The 20,716-nt window shown below is 37.5% G+C and overlaps 1 protein-coding gene across 1 annotated transcript in view; it reads left to right on the top strand.

The window, feature by feature from the left end:
• LOC124774884 (protein TAPT1 homolog) overlaps positions 1–20,716 on the top strand; it is a 146,689-nt gene that overhangs the window by 31,763 nt on the left and 94,210 nt on the right. Inside the window, exon 3 of the mRNA XM_047249574.1 lies at positions 7,502–7,599. Coding sequence (XP_047105530.1) covers positions 7,502–7,599 — 98 coding nt within the window. The remainder of the gene's footprint in view (positions 1–7,501; positions 7,600–20,716) is intronic.

The following is a 20,716-nucleotide window of genomic DNA, read 5'->3' as shown; positions in this document are numbered from 1 at the left end:
ATAACAGGCATGCACGGTGGATACAAGCAGAGACAGACACATACAAGATGATTCCACAAATGCCCGAAGTGATAATTTTGCAACATGAAGTCACCCGAGCAATTAATTCTACACACAATTGGAAAGCCCCTGGAAAAGATAAAATAGCAAATTTCTGGCTAAAGAAGTTCACCTCAACACATACACATCTAACTAAATTATTTAACAGTTACATTGCAGACCTGTACACATTCCCTGATACACTTACACATGGAATAACTTATCTTAAACCTAAAGATCAAGCAGACACAGCAAACCCAGCAAAATATCACCCCATAACATGCCTACCAACAATATACAGAATATTAACTTCAGTCATTACACATAAATTAATGACACATACAACACAGAATAAAATTATAAATGAAGAACAAAAAGGCTGTTGCAAAGGAGCACGAGGATGTAAAGAGCAACTGATAATAGATGCAGAGGTGACATATCAAGCTAAAACTAAACAAAGGTCGCTACACTACGCATACATTGATCACGGAAAAGCTTTTGATAATGTACCCCACTCATGGTTACTACAAATATTGGAAACATACAAAGTAGATCCTAAATTGATACAGTTCCTAAACATACTAATGAAAAATTGGAAATCCACACTTAATATCCAAACAAATTCAAATAATATCACATCACAGCCAATACAGATTAAGCGTGGAATATACCAAGGAGACTCATTAAGTCCTTTCTGGTTCTGCCGTGCTCTGAACCCACTATCCAACATGCTAAATAATACAAATTACGGATACAATATTACTGGAACATACCAACACAAAATCACACATTTGCTATACATGGATGATCTAAAACTACTGGCAGCAACAAATCAACAACTCAGCCAATTACTAAAGATAACAGAAATATTCAGCAATGATATAAATATGGCTTTTGGAACAGACAAATGTAAGAAAAATAGCATAGTCAAGGGAAAACACACTAAACAAGAAGATTACATATTGGATAACCACAGCGACTGCATAGAAGCGATAGAAAAAACAGATGCCTATAAATATCTAGGATACAGACAAAAAATAGGAATAGATAATACAAATATTAAAGAAGAACTAAAAGAAAAAGATAGACAAAGACTAACAAAAATACTGAAAACAGAATTGACAGCAAGAAACAAGACAAAAGCTATAAATACCTATGCTATACCAATATTGACCTACTCATTTGGAGTAGTGAAATGGAGTAACACAGACCTAGAAGCACTCAATACACTTACATGATCACAATGCCACAAATATAGAATACATCACATACATCCAGCAACAGAAAGATTCACATTAAGCAGAAAGGAAGGAGGAAGGGGATTTATCGACATAAAAAACCTACATTATGGACAGGTAGACAATTTAAGAAAATTTTTTTCTAGAACGAGCAGAAACTAGCAAAATACACAAAAGCAATCACTCATATAAATACATCGGCTACACCATTGCAATTTCATAACCACTTCTACAACCCTTTAGATTACATAACATCAACAGATACAAAGAAAGTAAATTGGAAAAAGAAAACACTACATGGCAAGCATCCGTATCATCTAACACAGCCACACATCGATCAAGACGCATCCAACACATGGCTAAGAAAAGGCAATATACACAGTGAGACGGAAGGATTCATGATTGCAATACAGGATCAAACAATAAACACCAGATATTACAGCAAGCATATTATTAAAGCTCCCAATACCACAACAGATAAATGCAGACTTTGCAAACAACAAATAGAAACAGTAGATCACATCACAAGCGGATGCACAATACTAGCAAATACAGAATACCCCAGAAGACATGACAATGTAGCAAAAATAATACATCAACAACTTGCCATACAACATTAACTAATAAAACAACACGTTCCCACATACAAGTATGCACCACAGAATGTACTGGAGAATGATGAATACAAATTATACTGAAACAGAACCATTATAACAGATAAAACACCACCACATAACAAACCTGACATCATACTCACCAATAAAAAGAAGAAATAACACAACTAATCGAAATATCCACACCCAATACAACAAATATACAGAAGAAAACAGGAGAAAAAATTAAAAAATACATCCAACTGGCTGAGGAAGTCAAAGACATGTGGCATCAGGATAAAGTTGACATCATACCAATTATACTATTGACTACAGGAGACATACCAAACAATATCCACCAGTACATCAACACAATACAGCTACATCCAAACGTATATATACAACTACAGAAATCTGTAATTATTGATACATGTTCAGTTACCCGAAAGTTCCTAAATGCAATGTAACATATACTGTACAGTTAAAAGGAAGTCACGCCTGATCAAGGTCCACGTCGCTTTCCATTTTTAACCTGACATAACGTCTGAGACAGGAAAGAATAATAATAATAATAATAATAATAATAATGCATTGAGATACGTAGCAAACAGCATACGGTTACCAGACTCAGTGTTGAAAGGCATAATTTGTAGGACCATGGTGATAATACATACAAATAGTAACTGAGTTTGGACATCATTCGTAAAGCACATTGCTAGTCCTACTGGTAACAGAGGGCCCTAACGAAATGTAATAGATCTTAAGGATGCAAGAGTAATAGTTGGTATTAATCTATGGGACCATTGGAGGAGGGTACAAAGAAAATAGGTTTCGCATCTAGTAAATGAAGTGGTGCAAATAAATTCATGTCTACGGCGTGGAAAGGGCTTCTTTCAAAGCTGACCAATCTTCCATTTTTACAGTTGTAGTATGTAAGGGCATATGTTTTCCAGAGGACCCGCTGCAATCGCTGTTGACGATTAAGATGCCAGATACTGTACCAGCTGGACTACATTTACCAATTAAAAAACATGTGCCTCAACCCAGGATCGAACCATTGACTTCTTGCATGCTAACACAAAACTCTATCCAGTGCACTAACTGTACAGCACAACTAATATGTGCCGACAGAGGTAGTTACAGTGTGTTAACTGTAAGACGGCAGAGTTGTGAAGGGAGTGCTTACACGAAAGCAGACGAAAGGCTTGGAAGTAAAACTCGCTTTAAATGTTGTTCGTAAACGAAACTGAAATCGTCATGTACATTAAAATCTATATATATATAAATGAATGTATGTATGTTTGTCTACTATGCGCTCACAGACCATTTGGAAATGTACTGTAATATGAATGTGTTTTGAAATAATACAGTAACCAGTGATGTTTCCATACAAAGCAATGCGGTAGCAAAAGAAAATGAAATAGAATGTAACTCGGACGAAATTTGGGGCTCCTTCAAAGCGATCGCAAACAAAATATCTGAAATGGAAACTCACCTTTTCTTGCCAGGCGTTTGTGGTGATATGCCAGGATGATTCTTGGAAAACTGTTTGAATCTTCCAATGCTACCCATGCTTTGTCCTGTGTATGTAGCACCTCTCACTGAAGATTTGCTCCCTTTCCCTTTCGCAGCATTCAGTCACACGCAATATAATTTTGCGAGCATCACTACGTAATTCTGGTTTCCTTCTAACCTTAGGCCTATTGGTAGGGGTTGTTGACGACTCCCGAGATGGGCCAGCAACTGCCTCTTCACTCATTTTGATAATGTTTAGCACAACTGCACAATAAAAACACGCAGAACAGTACAGCGCAAAACAATAACGAAGCAGACGACAATGGCTACCTTGTACAACACAGTCAGCTACGTAATGTTGGCAGCAGTCGAAACTGCGTGCCTACCGAAGCCTCCCGACGTTTACCGACTTCTACCGATTCAGGACTAGGGAGAGGTCTGCCATCTAAAAGTTTACACACTGTACTATACATGTGGTTACAGTGTTGCCAGACTGCCACTCTTTAACGTCCTTTTGCTGCAGAATGTACTCGCCAGAAGAAATTTTGAGACAGACATTTATTTATCACTGGCATGTGAGGAGTCGCGCTGCAAAGCCCGAGTGCACAAATTTTGCTTCACTCTGTATATACTGAAACACAAAGAGCATGTATGGGAAGAATTAAAGCTTGAGACAGGACGAAGTGTAAGTTACAGATTCTCTACATTTAAGCCAAAATGGAAATGGACATCCAGTAATTTTTCTTAAATCGTCTAAGGAAGTCATTTGTGAATTGTGGAGGGATTCACAGAAGATTCGCTAGGGAGAATTTGATTTGCAATTAGTAACTGAGATGGTGATGCACTCCAGTGGGGAATGTTGCAGCAAATTTTACACTTTAGTGAGTTTGAGACATAATTTAAAAATATGTATGTGTCAGAATGAGCTTAGTGTAAGTTAAGATTAGAGCTGCTTTCATCCACTCCTTACCACCAGAAGTGTGGGTGTTACTGACAGAGAGTGGCATGTAAACAAATCAAAGTCTTAGATGAGCCAGTAAGGGAAGATCATTAATTGGAAGTGGTTACCAGAGAATTGATGGCTGTGGGTTTTTTTGGTTCACTGGCTGTCAGCCAGTGAGGTCGAGTGTACGTGTACAGCTTTGTAACTCTAGAATATTGGTCTAGGTTAATGAAGTTAATCCAATAAGGTATACCACTGCTCAAACAGTGATAAGATGTCTCAGAGACCATTATTAAGTTAATGGCACTAAGAAATTCTTTTGTGGATTTCCCATTGCATTTCCTGAAGTCCCACTTTTACAGAGGGTTACTTTCAATTCAGTGATGGATGAAGTAGATGACAGATGGCGAGAGCTGCATATCTGATGAGTCAGTGTGCGGAGTGGCATTCAGCAGGGAGGAAGTGTTGTGTGTCCACAGTGATTTCGTAAAACTCTGTGTTTGGTGTGGCGATTTTACGATGTATCTGTGAACAGAACAGTGCGTGTACATCAAATTCTGTGCAAATCTTGGGAAAAGTGCTACAGAGACCCTTGCAATGATAGAACAAGTGTTTGGGGGACAGCATGAGCCGTTCACATATGTTTGAATGGCATGCTCGGTTCAGGGCCAGCCATACAGACGTTGAAGATGATGATCACACTGGAAGACCCTTTAGCCGCACAACACCAGTCATTGTTGCCAGACTTCAACAATTGGTTCGTGCGCATCGACGTCGAACCATTCAAGACCTTGCTGATGAAGTGGGTATTGGTTATGAGACATGTCAATGAATGTTGACTGATGAATTGGGCATGCATCGTGTCGGCGCAAAATTTGTGCCAAGGATCTTGACTGCCGATCAGAACCCACAGCATGTTGAAGTATGCACGGACCTTCGTCAGACCACATCTGATGATCCAACATTCTTGTCACGGGTTAGCACCGGCAATGAGAGCTGTATTTATGGTTATGACCCAGAGACAAAGCAACAATCGGCCCAGTGGAAGAGCCCAGGCTCTCCAAACCCAAAAAAGCGAGACAGGTGAAGAGCAAAGTGAAGAGTATGATCATTGTTTTCTTTGATACTAAGGGAATTGTGCACAAAGAATTCTTCCCACCCAACCAAACAATGAATTCCGCATACTACTGGGACGTTTTGCGATGGCCCGAACTTTGTCATCAAGGGAACTGGCTGCTGCATCACGACAACGCACCTTGTCACACGTACTTGCTCACCAGGACATTTTTGACAAAAAACAACATGGCAGTTGTACCTCACCCACCATACTCACCAGATTTGGCACCTTACGACTTCGCGCTATTCCCAAAACTGAAACTCAAGTTGAAAGGCTGTCGGTTCAACATTCTAGAAAGGATTCAAGAAGCATCGCTGGTGGTGAATAACACCCTTAAAGAACAGGACTTCCAGAAAACGTTTGACTAGTGGCAGAAGTGCTGGGACCGGTGTTCATGTGCAGATGGGAACTACTTCGAGTGTGATGGTGACCATTAGTCCAAAGGTAAGGATTTCAACAGATGGCAGCACCAGTCCCGAAAATTTTGGGTAGTCCCTTGTATGTCTAGTGGTCAATGACGTGTGTGTGTGTGTGTGTGTGTGTGTGTGTGTGTGTGTGTTAAATTGGCAGGAGAGTTCCCAAATGCTATATAAACATCACCGGTATGTGAAAAACAAGAGTCCCATTCCGTCAATTAACACGATATGTTCGCCAGATCATAACACTTAAACTCTTCTTATGCCAATCATTATATTAATGTGTGTGAATTCTCAAGTTGATTCTCATAATCTATCCAGTGTTCATTCCAAAATAAGTTCAAGTTCAGGCTGCACATCATTGGATGCTCATGATATGTTAAAGCTCCAGCCATCTCTTAGAGTTCAGCCATCTCTTAGAGTGTAAGTCCTATGTGACTTAGAAATTTTTATAAGTACAAACGAATGTTAAAGTATTCACTTGGCAGCTTGCCACCCAAACTCAATCATTTTTACCAGCCTGAAACTGCATTATTGGCTCACCTGCATGTTACCTTAGGACTGATCCATACAGGCTGACTTCCAGATGCAGAATGACCTGGTGTCACCAAAATCCGTAACATATGTATAATTAAACTTACAGAAAATTTTTGAAAAACAAGTTACAAATTTGATATGTGGCTTAAATAAAAGCTCCTTTTCTTCCAGTTCCATTAAGACTGAAGATATTATTCTGTATACAATAGTTTAAGCACAATTAATTGAAACATAAATTTTGTGCATACATGCATTTGACAAATAACAAGGAAATAGTTGTTAATACATGTAAAACAATAAAGTTGGCCTGTTCAATAGATGCATCCTTTTACACTCTATCTATTGGTGCTATCCAATATTACAAACAATTTACCACTTTTGAATTACAAGTTTTTTTAATACTGGCTGAATTAACTTTTAATTAAATTAGAACTCAAATAATAATCTAGACATATGGTTAAGTGGTAGAGACATAGGGGATGCCAGTTCATTTGTTGCATAAATGTGGGGAATTCAATGATTTAACACACTTACATAACTGAAAAGATAGAAAAACAATAACTTAATAAATGAAAACATATAAACGTGTGGCTTTCACCCAGTATGTTGTTTGTTAAGATCACATGAAGTGCTAAGCAATTATTAATGTTCTAAGGGTATTTTTGTAAGAATATTCATTTATTGTGACTAACTTCTATAGCTTTTATTATATTTGTAATGTCAATGTCTCAACTGATGCACTATAGTGCCACAAGTATATGGTAATATTGTATTTATATTATAATGAAATATCACTTCACCGTACCTTGGTAAAACCAAACTTCCATTCCCCTAACTTGCTGGTCAAGGTGGCCGCTCTGGCCTTGCGGCAGATCCCGGCTACCCATCTCCCACCCACCCACATGCTCTTACTTCAGTCAATACTTAGACTCCAGTGATTTCAACAATTTTAAGTGGCTGATAACTTGCCAGCATTTATGTTTTGTTACAGCAGGCAACACTTACTTTTATTGTTGTTATATTTATTTCTCTCATTTTAATAAACTTCTGTTGGATTGATTTTCTAATTGTTGATGGCGTGTTCAATATTTCTTCTGTTGCAGTGTGCTGATTCATTTTTGTTTGTGTATACATTTCTTCCACTACGATTTATATTGGCATTGTGGTCTGTCATTAGCCGGCCAGTCAGAGGATGTTTTGGGTACGTATAATTTCTTTTTTTTTTGCATATGAATTGTATTGAGTGGGTCTAAACTTGGAGGAGTCACTCACATCATACAAAAGCTGTTATGAGCAGTCTAATTTCACTGTTTTTTGAACTGTATAAACATGGTAATTGCTAAACCTTTGTACACTGGCACTAGAACTGCATTAAAAACTATGAAAAAATCATAATAATGCATTATTTGTTGCAGTGTTAACGTAGCAGTGAAAAAATTCTCAATGCAAACAACTATGAACTGTGTTAAGGTAACACGATACAAGTGTTAAGTAGCTGATAGGTATCCAAGAAGAATTAGCATTTTAGCTTAGCCTTTGAATCTATGTTCATATGTGGAATACTTTCTCCCCACCCTCCTCCTGTACTCCTTGCTCCCACCCTCCATCTCCCTCTACCCCTCCCTCATCTTCTCCCTTCCCCCACCTCACACACACATACACAAACCACACTTGGAGAATGTGATTTTTTTTGTGTGTGTGTGTGTGTGTGTGTGTGTGTGTGTGTGTGTGTGTGTGTGTGTGTGTGTGTGTGCGCGCGCGCCGCAAGTATGTGGTAAGATTGTATTTATGCACATGAGCTCTGATGATGTGAGAAGTTCAGAGGCAGAGCTATATTGTTAAACTTCTTCTTTTGACTCCTGTAGCTGCTTAACATTGGCACTGTTTGGTGATCGAAATGGGAAAGGACAATTGTAGTTTGTTCCTACCGAGTATATTTTCATATTCAATTAACCCTGAAAAAAAATTAATGTACACACAATCTTTCTCTCAGGATTTGATTGTAAGTATGAAAGCCGAAATATCACATTCAGCTTCATTTCTACGCGCTTTTCAATTATTGTACTCGTTCTTTACACTATACAATGAGTATCTTTACTCATTTTATTCTCCCTCCCTCCCTCCCTCCCTCTCACTCTCTCTCTCTCTCTCTCTCTCTCTCTCTCTCTCTCTCTCTCTCTCTCTCTCTCTCTCTCTCGTAGCACATTACACAGAAGTTATCATCACTTCCTATTGAACAAATATGTTGTGTTAGTAAAAAAATACAAGCAAAATTCTACATGTTAAATGAAGGTGGAAGTGTAGCATTACTAGGCATAAGTACAAATTTGAGGCTGAAAATAAAAATTACGTAGCAAATGCTATTTTGTAGCAGATTGTATCCAGATGAGTGATTTTTACCTGTGGTAGTTTCAAATAGCTTTAATATATGTACACAGATGTTCAGATGTTGACTCAGTAACCAATTTTTGGTTGCTGCATTGGTATTGGACAAAAATGATATCCTGGCAAAGCCTTATTTGGAAGGAGTAGGTGCATAATAATGTGTTTGTAAAATAAAATAAAAATGCATCTTTGCATGAACACAGCAGTGTGTCAGGGTGCTTGTAAGTTATGCTTAGATGCCTTCATCAGCTGTCAGGTAAGTGAAAGGTTTCTGGAAGATACATGCTGCATATGGAATTGTAGGACTCAGTTGCGGGTTCTGTTAAAGAACTGCATATGTGCGTGGGACTTTCAGCCTGCAAGGTAGCTGCTTGGGAGTAACTGGATTGATATATGTTGAAATGTGTTGACCTGTATTGTTGTTCGTTTGCTACCAACTTTATTGTTGTTCAATTGCTACCAACTTAACCTCGCTGGTTGCACAGTGTTTAATGCAGATAGCGTGCCAACAACTAAGATGTTTTTGACGTCTATGAAACTCAACATTTCAGTCATTGTTAACTCTGTTTCTTTCTTCTGGTTTCATAGATGTACCATATTTACCTGAGTATAAGGTGACCCCCATTTTTTCTTGAGGTTTCTTGAGAAAAATTTACTTTTAACATGTTTTGACTCATCGAATGACAAACTGTTTTATTGGCATAAAATATCTGCCTAAACAGGTAATGTTATACCTATTATAAATTTATTGAACATCTGCAGTTTGAAAATACATTGAGAAATAAAATAAACAAAAAGAAATAGTTTATATTAATTTGTGACTATTTTATTTTCTACATTTTTCGCTTACCAACCCTGTTGTCTATGGTATCATTATCATCATCCTAATGGCTGAGCTGTGAAATTTATATCTTTGTTGTCATAAATATTTGCTGTTTGTTCCAAATAGGTTGTGATTTCTGAGGGTTGTGGATACTGCAGGACCTTAGAACACAGCTGTTTTCATCCAAATACGTATCGTATTTCACTTCTGTGCCGATGTTAGAATGTTACTGTGTCTCTTGCTTCCAAACACATCGTCTGCCCACTGACTACATAAGACTGGCAGCTGACACACCCCCTTTCATTCCAGTCGTGTCCCAGTGAGCGTTGACAACATTGCAGCACAAAACACATAAGTATGTCACTGGCCTCTGTCTAGGCTTTTACAGTCTCCTGTAGAAATAAATACCAGTGTTGAGTATTTGTGCATTTTTGAAGTCATTTCAATTCAACCTCAAATGAATTCAGGCAAACTGCAGTTTAAACATGGTAGATGCTCGTAAAGGCCAAAATAAATGGTATAGATATCAATAGTTGGCAATCAGATGGTATTTGCTGCCTGCTCACCACTCCCCTCCCCACACTCATCTTCTTTGCAGCTAGGCTGATACCACTGTTTCTCCTCCAACCTTACCTAGTGCTGTGCTTGAGCAACTGTGAGACACAAACTGCAATATCTTCTAGTTTTCAAGTCATATGTAACAGCAGCAACTTATACATAAATAAAAGATTTGAATCAACTCTTGAATTTCACTAATCCCACCATCTACTGGCGTCTGTTAACAGCATCCAAATTTCTCATTTGCAACCCACTAAGTAAATCATTACAGTCTCTCGTAATCATATAAAATGCCAATTTGGGTCCAGAATAAAATACTGTTTTTTGAAGGACAACGTTTCCACTTTTGAATGTTACCTATACTTAAAAATCAGGATTACTGTAATGTTTGTACACGATACCCTTACATGTATGAGAACATTTATTGAAAATCTATTCAAATACAACAAGAATTTGTAAGGTTACAGATTTAGTGCTATTTTCTCCTGTGTTTCACAAAACTATCAGAATTTAAGCAGAGAAATAGATTGTTCTGGTGATTAGTTCATAGTTTCTCACGCATCCCTTGCACTAGCGCTTCACGAGTCAAATGTCATGTGACTGTTATAACAACATTGACAGTGTATCGAGTGTTTTGTCATATCGGGGAAATCATGAGCCTGTTTGAAAGTGAGTATCATTTGCCCCTTCCAAATTTTTCAAAATAAATCTGCATGTGACCTTAGTAGCCAAAGCTTCATCCACAAATGTAAAGACGATCCCTATAAACACTAGTAAACAATGTAAAAATGCTAACCTCAGCAGCACTATTTTAATCTGCGATTAGAAGACAACCGTGTATTTTTTGATGATGAATTTGGGAAAAAATCTAATTCTCTAATCGGGTAAATACGATAGTTACCCTAAACATAATGTTGTCTGCTAACTAACATTGGCAGCAGCCAAAGATCAAACAGTACTGTTTGATGTCATTTGATTTCTGTCATTTCAGATGCTCTTATCTGCCGCATTGCAGGAATTTCTCTGGGCAACCCAAAGAGTTTTCATTTTGCTTCTACTTCCACTTTAAATACCCTGTCAGTTCTCTCTTTAGTGTTGTCAAGTATGAGAATATATGGCTATGAATCAAAAAGGACCCAGTAATGTGCTAGTCAAGGTTTATTTGCTACAAATTCAAAAACTGTGCTCCGCAGATTTTGTAATTGTTTAGTTGGATGGGAAAAGGAAGATAACCTTGAGAAGCCTTCAGTCAGTGAATCATTCTGTTGCATTATGTGAAAATGCCTCTACTTTTTGATAGAAACAATTGTCTATTGCTGCAAACTTAAATAGTGCTAAAAAAGAGATAACCAATTTTAGGCAGAGAACTGTTATTGTTTTCTCAAAACCCAAAAAACTGGATGGTGACAGACTGCTGAATATTTGAATGATGATCTATTGTATGTGAGAATTCTGCATGAGAAGTATTGCCAGTTAAGTAATTTATTTTTCAGATGTGATATTATGGTGCATATAAAAGTGTAGGTTTTCATGGACAGAGTCTATTTCAGGAAAATCATTCTTGAAGTGTGACCGCATATTATAACATTACCAGTGTTTCTGCTATTATTGCAGGCAGCCTTCATCAGGGTGGATACTTTAGGTACATTTATTAAGTGTTACTGGATCCTACAGGATCATACAAAGCTTTTTGAATCAGTTTTCTGAATTTCCATTTTTTTCTCTCCACAAATTCTCTTTCTTTCTTTAGTCTGTTTTGTTCACTTTTTATTCATAGTTTCATTCTGCGCCTATCCTTCCCACCTGTCAATTTTTACAACTGTACAAATTTATGTCTATGGAATTAATCTGGGTTGTTTCTAGATATTTTTTGATGTGTTGAATCCAAGGTGTAGTTTTCAGTTGTTCCAAGGGTGTCAAAATTTTTGGGGGAAGTCTTGTTGAATGTCTGTGGATGTGTCCATAGAATTTTAATCTTCTTTTTTGGATATCTGCCATGGGGTTGGATAATTTTTGTACTGTTTTTCAGGATTGTAGTCTTTAACCAACTTCTGATTTGTTTGGGCCCCAGTTTGTATGGTGTCAGGAACCTTAATTACACTTTTGCTTTCTTCTTTTAGGGTGTTTTTTATGTCATCTTTTATGTGAAGCCTTGAGGGTTTCACTGGCATGCAGGACTTCTGGTTTAATAACTGTAGTAGTGCCTGATTGTAGAGGTGTATATCACACTCATTGAAAAAACAAATGTGGAGATAATCTCTAAAATTATCACCTAGTCATTGTATATCATATGTGCTAAAACAACTTAGAAAGAGGAAAAGTAGCTATACATGAAATTAAAAGACAAATGAGCTAAAAGAAAAGCACAATGGAATATCACTTTCTGACCACTTACAAAACAGCTTGGGTGAGCCTTTTTGTTGTAGATGTGAGTTCTGTAGGCTCTCTTGGGTGAATTTACTTGTGTATTTTTGGAGAGAAGTTTTTAAGACAACTTATGGCCAGTTCATCTTGAAAGGCTTGAAAGCATATATGTTGGATATTATCTTTTTGTAGCTTTAGTTACGAGGGAAAGTAGAGAACGTTTTGGCATTAGAAAAAAAACTAAGTACAAGAAATACATTTTGTTATACACATCTGAAAGACCTTCATCGTAAAATTCTGCCGCCTGAGACTTGTGGCAGCCTAGCTTTTGAGTGACAATTTCAAACAACAAAGTCCGTGAAACTTGTGGAAAATAAAGCGAAAGCTCCGTTATTGTGAAGCGGTGGTTTTCAGAAATCTTTTCATGAACTTTAGCGACAAGATCGTCAGTCACAATGCTCAGGTGCCACTCTTCTCTTCATCATGAACGTTGGTTTGGCAGTTTTTAAACCGAATGCACTATTTCTGGACAGAACATTCACTCATTATGTTGTTTCCGTACACTTTGCACAGTTCACGATAAATTTTTATAGGTTTTAGGTTTTTTGCCAACAAAAACCATATCACAGACCGCGTTTCACAACTGGAGGGATTTTCAATTGCAGCACACATTTCAAATTCGAATATCGAAAAAAACCAGATGCGCAGAGATGTTCCCGCTTCACCGATGGATGCCGATTGAGCTGCCGACCATGTACATACCAAAGTATACACGATTGGCACGCACGTAGAGGCGTCAGACGGAAACGTTCCCTACTTTCTGAATAGCTCTCGTACATGGGTTTCCAATAGTTACTGAACGACGAGGTGTGTGAGACTCATATTCAAGAGGCGATGGTTCAAATCCATGCACAACCATCCAGAGTTAGGTTTTTTGTTATTTCCCTAAATGCTGAGATTTAAAAATGGATTAAAAACAGTGCTGAGTGTTTATAATGAAATAGAGGGAGTCTGGTAATAGTAGTAACATATAAAATACATGGTCTATAACATAAATAGAAAGAGGAAATTGTGCCCATGATGGTAGGTGATGGCGGTGAACGAATGTGAGCTACTAAGGACAACAACGTAGTTGTTGCTTAAATATGCAGTACTCTTCCCATTTCATACCGAATTACACTAGTTATAGCCAGTCAGGCATACAGGATGTAAAACAGTTGTTACAGAAGAACAGTTACACAAAAGCTAGTAACAAATGGAGCAATTAGGTTCATTTTATATAAAGTGATGTATTTATTTGCTTAATTTGTTATTAGCTTTTGTATAACTATTCTGTATGCACCTTATTGTTTTATGTCCTGTATGTCTCTTTGGTTATCGCTGACATAATTCGATATTTAGTGGACAGAGCTACGTTACTTTCTTTGGCAGTTGATGTTAGTGGAATCACAAAAGCTGCTCTATTCATTCACCATCATCACATATCATCATTGGTACAATCTCTTCTTTTAATTTTTGTTGTATATCATATATTTTGTGTGTTACTACTATTATCAGACTTCCCTCTAAATCCATTCTGTATCTACATTTCAGTATAAATGGTCTGAAGATGGGCAATCATGAGATATGTACACTACTTTCTTTTGAGCAGCAAAAATTCAGATTTTTAAAAGTTATTTGTGAAATACCTGTCTTGTTTCTTTCTTCAAAGAGATTGAGGAAACAGTAGTAGTCAATGAAGCAGTTATAAACTACAGGATGTAACATGCTAGTAACAGGAAGATTCAGAGTCTCTTAAATTTATATGTGTAATCATTTATTTACTTTAAAAAAGTATATTCTGGTATACCAAAAACAGATGCTACATTTTTAGGTTCCTAGCCATTATACTGTTCGGAAGTGGGGTATTTTTTAAAAATATTGTACTGATTGTGGGAAGGAAGAGGGGGACACTACATACATTATGGGTAGAGATTGTAGTATATTCCAGTGTGGTCTAGTAGGTGGTACAGATATGTTTAGAGTGAACTTGCTGCATGTGGGGGCCTCCACTGCAGTCTGTGTCAATACCGCCTGGAATATGATTATGAGTATTAAAGCACTTTGGTGTTCGAACTAATCTTTGAGTTGATGGCTGCTTTGCATTACTTCTCTGTCTAGATTACCCTGAAGCTTATCTGTCATCTAACATTTACCAAGTATTTCATACAGTGGAAAGTCTGGGATGGAATAATGACAACATTATCAGTTTGAAGGATGGCATTTCTCCACCAGACTGCGTATAAAATCTTTTATTTCTCACACAATCAGTTTTGGGCAATGCCCATCTTCAACTGTGCCTCTAGTTGCATATGTGGCTACATTGTCAACATTAATTTAAAACTCACATGCCATGAATAACTGCATAAACAGGGTGTATACGACCCGGGACAACCGGGAGATCTGGGAAAAACCCGGGAATTTTTCATTGTTTTAGTTTTCAGCTAAATTTTTGTGATTTTGACTGGTAAGAACCAATACCCCAACAAAGGATATTACTGTATCCCGCTATTGCAGAATAATACGCAGCAACAAAACATGAACGAGAGAAAAAAAAGCTAAAATAAAACTTAAAAGGAAATGCGCCGTATAGAACGAAAAAACACAGTGCTCATACAAGCGTCTGCCGACAGCAAAGTGTGTCAAAGGCTATAGGAAGATTATGCAACGCTTCCTAACAACAAATTGCCTCCGATGAGGGCGGGCCGCATCAAACCAGTCAGTAGACTTAAAAAAAGCGCGACGTAACAACTGTTTAATTTAAAGTGCGCGTCATATATCTTGGCGGCCGAGTTTAGGTTCGTTCTGCGCATCTGACGTCACAAAACACAGTCAGCCAATGAACAGAGAACAGCGTTGCCAGATCTCGACTGCAGTGCAGAGCACGGACGAGTGTCTTCAGTTTCAGAAACGTTCAGTCATAAATAAAGTAATAGAACAAAAGCCATGTCTTGATAGCAGACTTTCTTTTATAGAAAGTTTGTAAAAAGTGTTCTTTATACCAATTGCTTCATATTATATTAATTAATTTAATCAAACAAGCAATTAGACTCCTAATTCAGGCGATAACAAGGGAAGGTGTTTGTATCAATCTCACGAACCGCTTTTTCGCAATAAAGAACAGCGGTAATTGTTTATTTCCTATTGTACTTCGACGAAGCATGAGTAATTCATAGTCATACCAATAGTGTTTGTCAGTATTTTACTTGACATATTAGAATCCTTATGGAGTATTATTACTAGACAAGCTGCGTTAGCATAACGGTTAAAGTGCTGAGCTACTAAGCGAAAAGTTACGAGTTCAAACCTTGTGTGGTGCATATATTTTTATTTATTTAAAAACAATATCGAAGTGTCTTACTTCAAGAATTTTATTCGTTTGAATGGAGTTTTTTGAAATTTCTAGTGCTTTGTCTCTTCATTAACACTTTCGCTGCTGCAGACACGTGCTCCCCGCATTCCGCGCTGTGCGCGATTTTGTCATCACTGCACTGCTCACCTGTGCAGACACACGGTGTTTCCACTGCTTTGACACACTTATCATTCGATTTCACAAAAACTATTTGGACTATTCAAAATTTCGTGCAATGGTTTACTACATTTAATGCTGCACAATAACTGCGTTGAACATCGAAACAAAATTAAGTCATTTATGGGGGGAACGTATCAGTCAAGAAGATAGGTAAAAATCTAATTTTTGAGCCAAATAGTTTTTGTGGAATCGAATGATAAAGAGTGTCAAAGCAGTCGGAACACAATGTGTCTGCACAGGCGAGCAGTGCAGTGACAAAATCGCCCACAGCGCGGAATGCGGGGAGCACGTCTCTGTATCAGCAAAAGGGTTAATGCGGCCGTGGTGGCTTTACTTCATAAACTGCGCGCTCCCCCCTAAACGTAAGTTTGCGAACTATGCTATACTATGGCGCTGCTTCTCTTGGCGCGTGCGTCGTGTGCAACTGGCAACGCAGCAATCTCCCGCGTCTAGGCGGGCATGCGCGAGCCGCCAACATAAAAGAATTGAACTATAGATTCGTTTGAGCAGTTGCGGGCGGGCGCATGCGCAGTTGAGTCGCGTACGAGTAGTACCTTCTTTCGCTTCTGGTTACAGAAATATGGCTGGGCGCCAGTACTTAATATTGCCCCAGTTCGGAAATATAGTAAATCTGGCGCTGATGACCACAACAGTCTGAGTTGTGGTGGGGAGATGGATCGTCTCCACGTGACCTGTGTTTGCGTTCAGTGATTTTGTTGTTTTCTCTTAGTTTATTGCTCTCACGTTAAATTATAACAAACGGATTTTTGCGGCCGGGAGTTATCAAATGAATTAAAATACTTTCGCATAATTACGGAAAGCTAAAATATGGTATTAGTTTTAGATTTTATTTCCACCTTCCTGACAGTCAAGCATTAATCGTCTTGCAGAACAATGAAGTTATTTTTGTCGGTTTGCTAAAGAGGTTTGGCTTTCATTAATCTTTTCTGTTTTATTTGAAACGAGGTGTTTAGTTTAACAGTATTGGCTAGTGTCAACTGTTCGCTGCATTTCAAGTGCACGTATGGCATTATGCCATAATAAAGAACCAAACATGAGATAATGTAGTAGTGGCATTCCAAGAAAATTTACATACGAATCTGGAGATATGAATGTGCATTTTAAGCCGAATTATGCATTTTAGCATGGCTCACGAAATTTCGATGCTCTTGAAGTATCCTCTGATGTCTTGTTTCTTTTATGACATAATGTAAGATCTTTTAATGTTTTACACGTACGAACATATGGGCTTCCTGCGTCATTGTAGCTGCGTAAGCGTGGTGACGCCTATTATCTGGCGCTCTCTTCCAACTGCTGAAACGAACCTATTTCTAACAGGTCGCAGGAAAATATTGCGAATGGTGGTTTGAAAAGCGTTACATTCAAACCCAATTTCCTTTTACGCAAGATGAACTATGTGCGAGAATTACGATGAATTACTTAAATCACAAAACGTTTGACTTTCATTTAAAAATCAGCTCTTTGAGGACGACCATTTAGAAGAATTTCGAGCCCAGAAAATCAAACATTTACGTCGTTATTAAAAATTTTGCTGGCACATTTGTGTGATGTATCTTAAAGTGTAACACGCGCAAAAAAGATCAACATTATATGTGGAAGCTTAGCTCCTCTTCCAGCTTATTAATCTTAGAGACCAATATTATATGTGAATGCTATGTATATTAATTTGAACCATTAACTTTTCTTATTTGTGTGTTCGCGCTACTTAAGAGTGGTCTTGCTGTTGGCTTACTACATCACGTGTCCGTGCTGTCATCAGCTGGCAAAATCACGTGACAATGAACTATGACTGGCTTACAAAAGCGCCTCGCAATCTCGATTTCAATGCTTCGAAAAGTGACATGCGGTATTTGGTGGAATTCAAATTTATACCTTCGTAATACGGAAATACGCAGCGTACATGTTCCTGCACATCAAAGGTCTTTCAAAATGTCGGTATATAAAAACATAAACATTCAAAGAATTGATGAGTTTTACAGTGCCGAAGAGAGTATACTGTCACTTAACACGGAAAAAGTGTATTTTCACCCGGGAGGAAGTGTATTTTTAACCGGGAAATCCGGGAATTTTTTTTCCTTGTCCACGTATACACCCTGATAAAGTACAGTCAACAAATGTCCTCAGAACACATGGTATACACCCATTAAACAAACTGTCACATGTGCGGATTGCATGGGAAATTCATTGTGTCTATGACTCAACATTTCCACTGTATGGTGACGAGAAGTCTATCCCTTTCATAATATTGTCATTTATTACGTATTTCATTAGATTACTAACTGCACGTCACTCCAATACTTAATATTTTACCTTCCATTAAAGATTTAATTGTTGTCAACAATTTCTAAGTGTGTGGTCTGGCACTTAATTCTGTCTTCATTTGTAATTCCAGTGTATGACAAAAAGGTGGTTATATTGTAGTGTTTTTTTTTTAAATGTCTGAGGTCACAAAGTATGACATACCTTTACTTATCTTTTGTCTAATAGATCTTATCAAAATTTCCTTGCAACATTTCATTATTTTTCTGAATTATTCTTGACTTTTGTATTCTGCAAGTGGAAATAGTGATACTGGCATTCTTTTTACGATTTAACTTCAACTTCCATTTTTGTTAAATACTCCAATTTGATCATCTTGATGTTGAAGCTCTTTTGTCTGTGTTTGCTTTAACAATAACATATGTTTTTGAGTGGGTTCCGCCTTAGCGTAATTACAGGTTTTTGAGGAGCCAAGCACAAAGCTGAAATTGAGTGACTGAAGCAAGAAATTAGATACCTACATACATAAAAGCAGGAACTCAATGTTGAACTATTCAAAATTCACCTGGAACTAGGAAATCACATCAAAATCTGTGAAATATTTAATGATATCATGAATACGTCAAACAAAACACAGAAACACAAATAAAAACCAAATGGAATAAACAACAACAAAAACTAAATGCCCTCTTAAAACAAAGTGAAATCATTACACATAAGAATAGAAAGCAAACAAACAACACATTCCACAAACGTCAGGTCAACCTTACTGACATACAACTATCTAACCAAGAAATAAATTTTCTAGAAAAAGGCCCAAAATACACTTTCAACACACACACATTACACACAAGAAAGTGGAGAATCTCGTCACAGAAAGTGAATACATCATAAAACAACAGGAAGGAAACAGTAACCAAAACTTCAATGCAGATCTGACAAGAGAGTTAGTTGCAGAAGAAATAAGATGCACAATAAAGGAAAACAAGAACAACATATTGACAGGAACAAAAACTGAAGAAGAAAAAACATGCAGGAAAATAAAAAACAAACTTAAAAACATCAAGGCACTGATTACAAGAACAGACAAGGCAGCACCATGATAATTGTATAACAGGATGAATACAAAGATAAAACCTTAAAATTTCTGGAGGACAACAACATACCAAAGCTAACCAGTGACCCAACACAAATATACGAGTAAAACACACAAGCACTTCTAAAAAATATCTCACACATAATCGCAAAACAGAAAGCGAAATGGCTGAAACAAAAGAACACCCATGCACCCACACTGAACACCTACTAAAGTTCCACAAAAAGGTCATTCCAATATGCCCCGTTGTCAACTTCAGAAGTGCACCCACATACCACTTAGCCAGAGAAATGCACACATACTTACAGAAACATTACACATACATAAATAACAGAAGCATACACAACAACGAAGAGCTGATACGAAAAATCAAAGACATCAACATGCCCACAACAGCCACACTGGGGTCACTAGCCAGTGGACTTCTAGCCAACATTTTTCTTAATCACATTGAAAATAAAATATTTGAAACAATAGTAGGACCCAAACAATACTGGATAATATATTGGTATTGTTATGTAGATGATGTCATATGCCATTAGAAACAGAAAACAACAAAATGTTAAATTTCCTTGCCCTCACAATATACAGAGACAACAATTAACACCAATTCTCCATATTTAGAAAAGTAACCACCACCAGCACAACCATTCACAAACATTCCAATCATCCAACTACACACAAACTAGCTGGTTTCCAATATATGATACACCGACTGAACAAAACTTCACTGACTGAAAGCAACTATAACAATGAATTACAGACAATCAGACAAATAGCTGTAGAGAATGGACATGACACAAACACTGTAGATAAACTTAACCACAGAATTAAAACAAAATTGAAAATACACCCAATACACACAAACCTTCTCACCAAATTACAAAGACACACAACACACAAACAAGCACACATGAACAAGAAACACCCACAACAACAAACAAGTGGTTCACTCTCACTTACAACAACAAAGCACCCCGCAGAATAGGCAATATACTCAAAAAACAAGGGCTAAAAATAGCCTACAGGACAGACAACTCAACACAGAAGAAACTAACAAGGGAACCTCCCCATCGCACCCCCCTCAGATTTAGTTATAAGTTGGCACAGTGGATAGGCCTTGAAAAACTGAACACGGATCAATTGAGAAAACAGGAAGAAGTTGTGTGGAACTGTGAAAAAATAAGCAAAATATACAAACTGAGTAGTTCATGGAAAGATAGGCAACAACAAGGACACTG

Source organism: Schistocerca piceifrons, chromosome 1 (assembly GCF_021461385.2).
Source record: "Schistocerca piceifrons isolate TAMUIC-IGC-003096 chromosome 1, iqSchPice1.1, whole genome shotgun sequence".
In the NCBI taxonomy this organism is placed as follows: domain Eukaryota; kingdom Metazoa; phylum Arthropoda; class Insecta; order Orthoptera; family Acrididae; genus Schistocerca; species Schistocerca piceifrons.
Note: the sequence above shows the minus strand (reverse complement) of the source record. Positions and strands in the feature narration are given on the sequence as shown.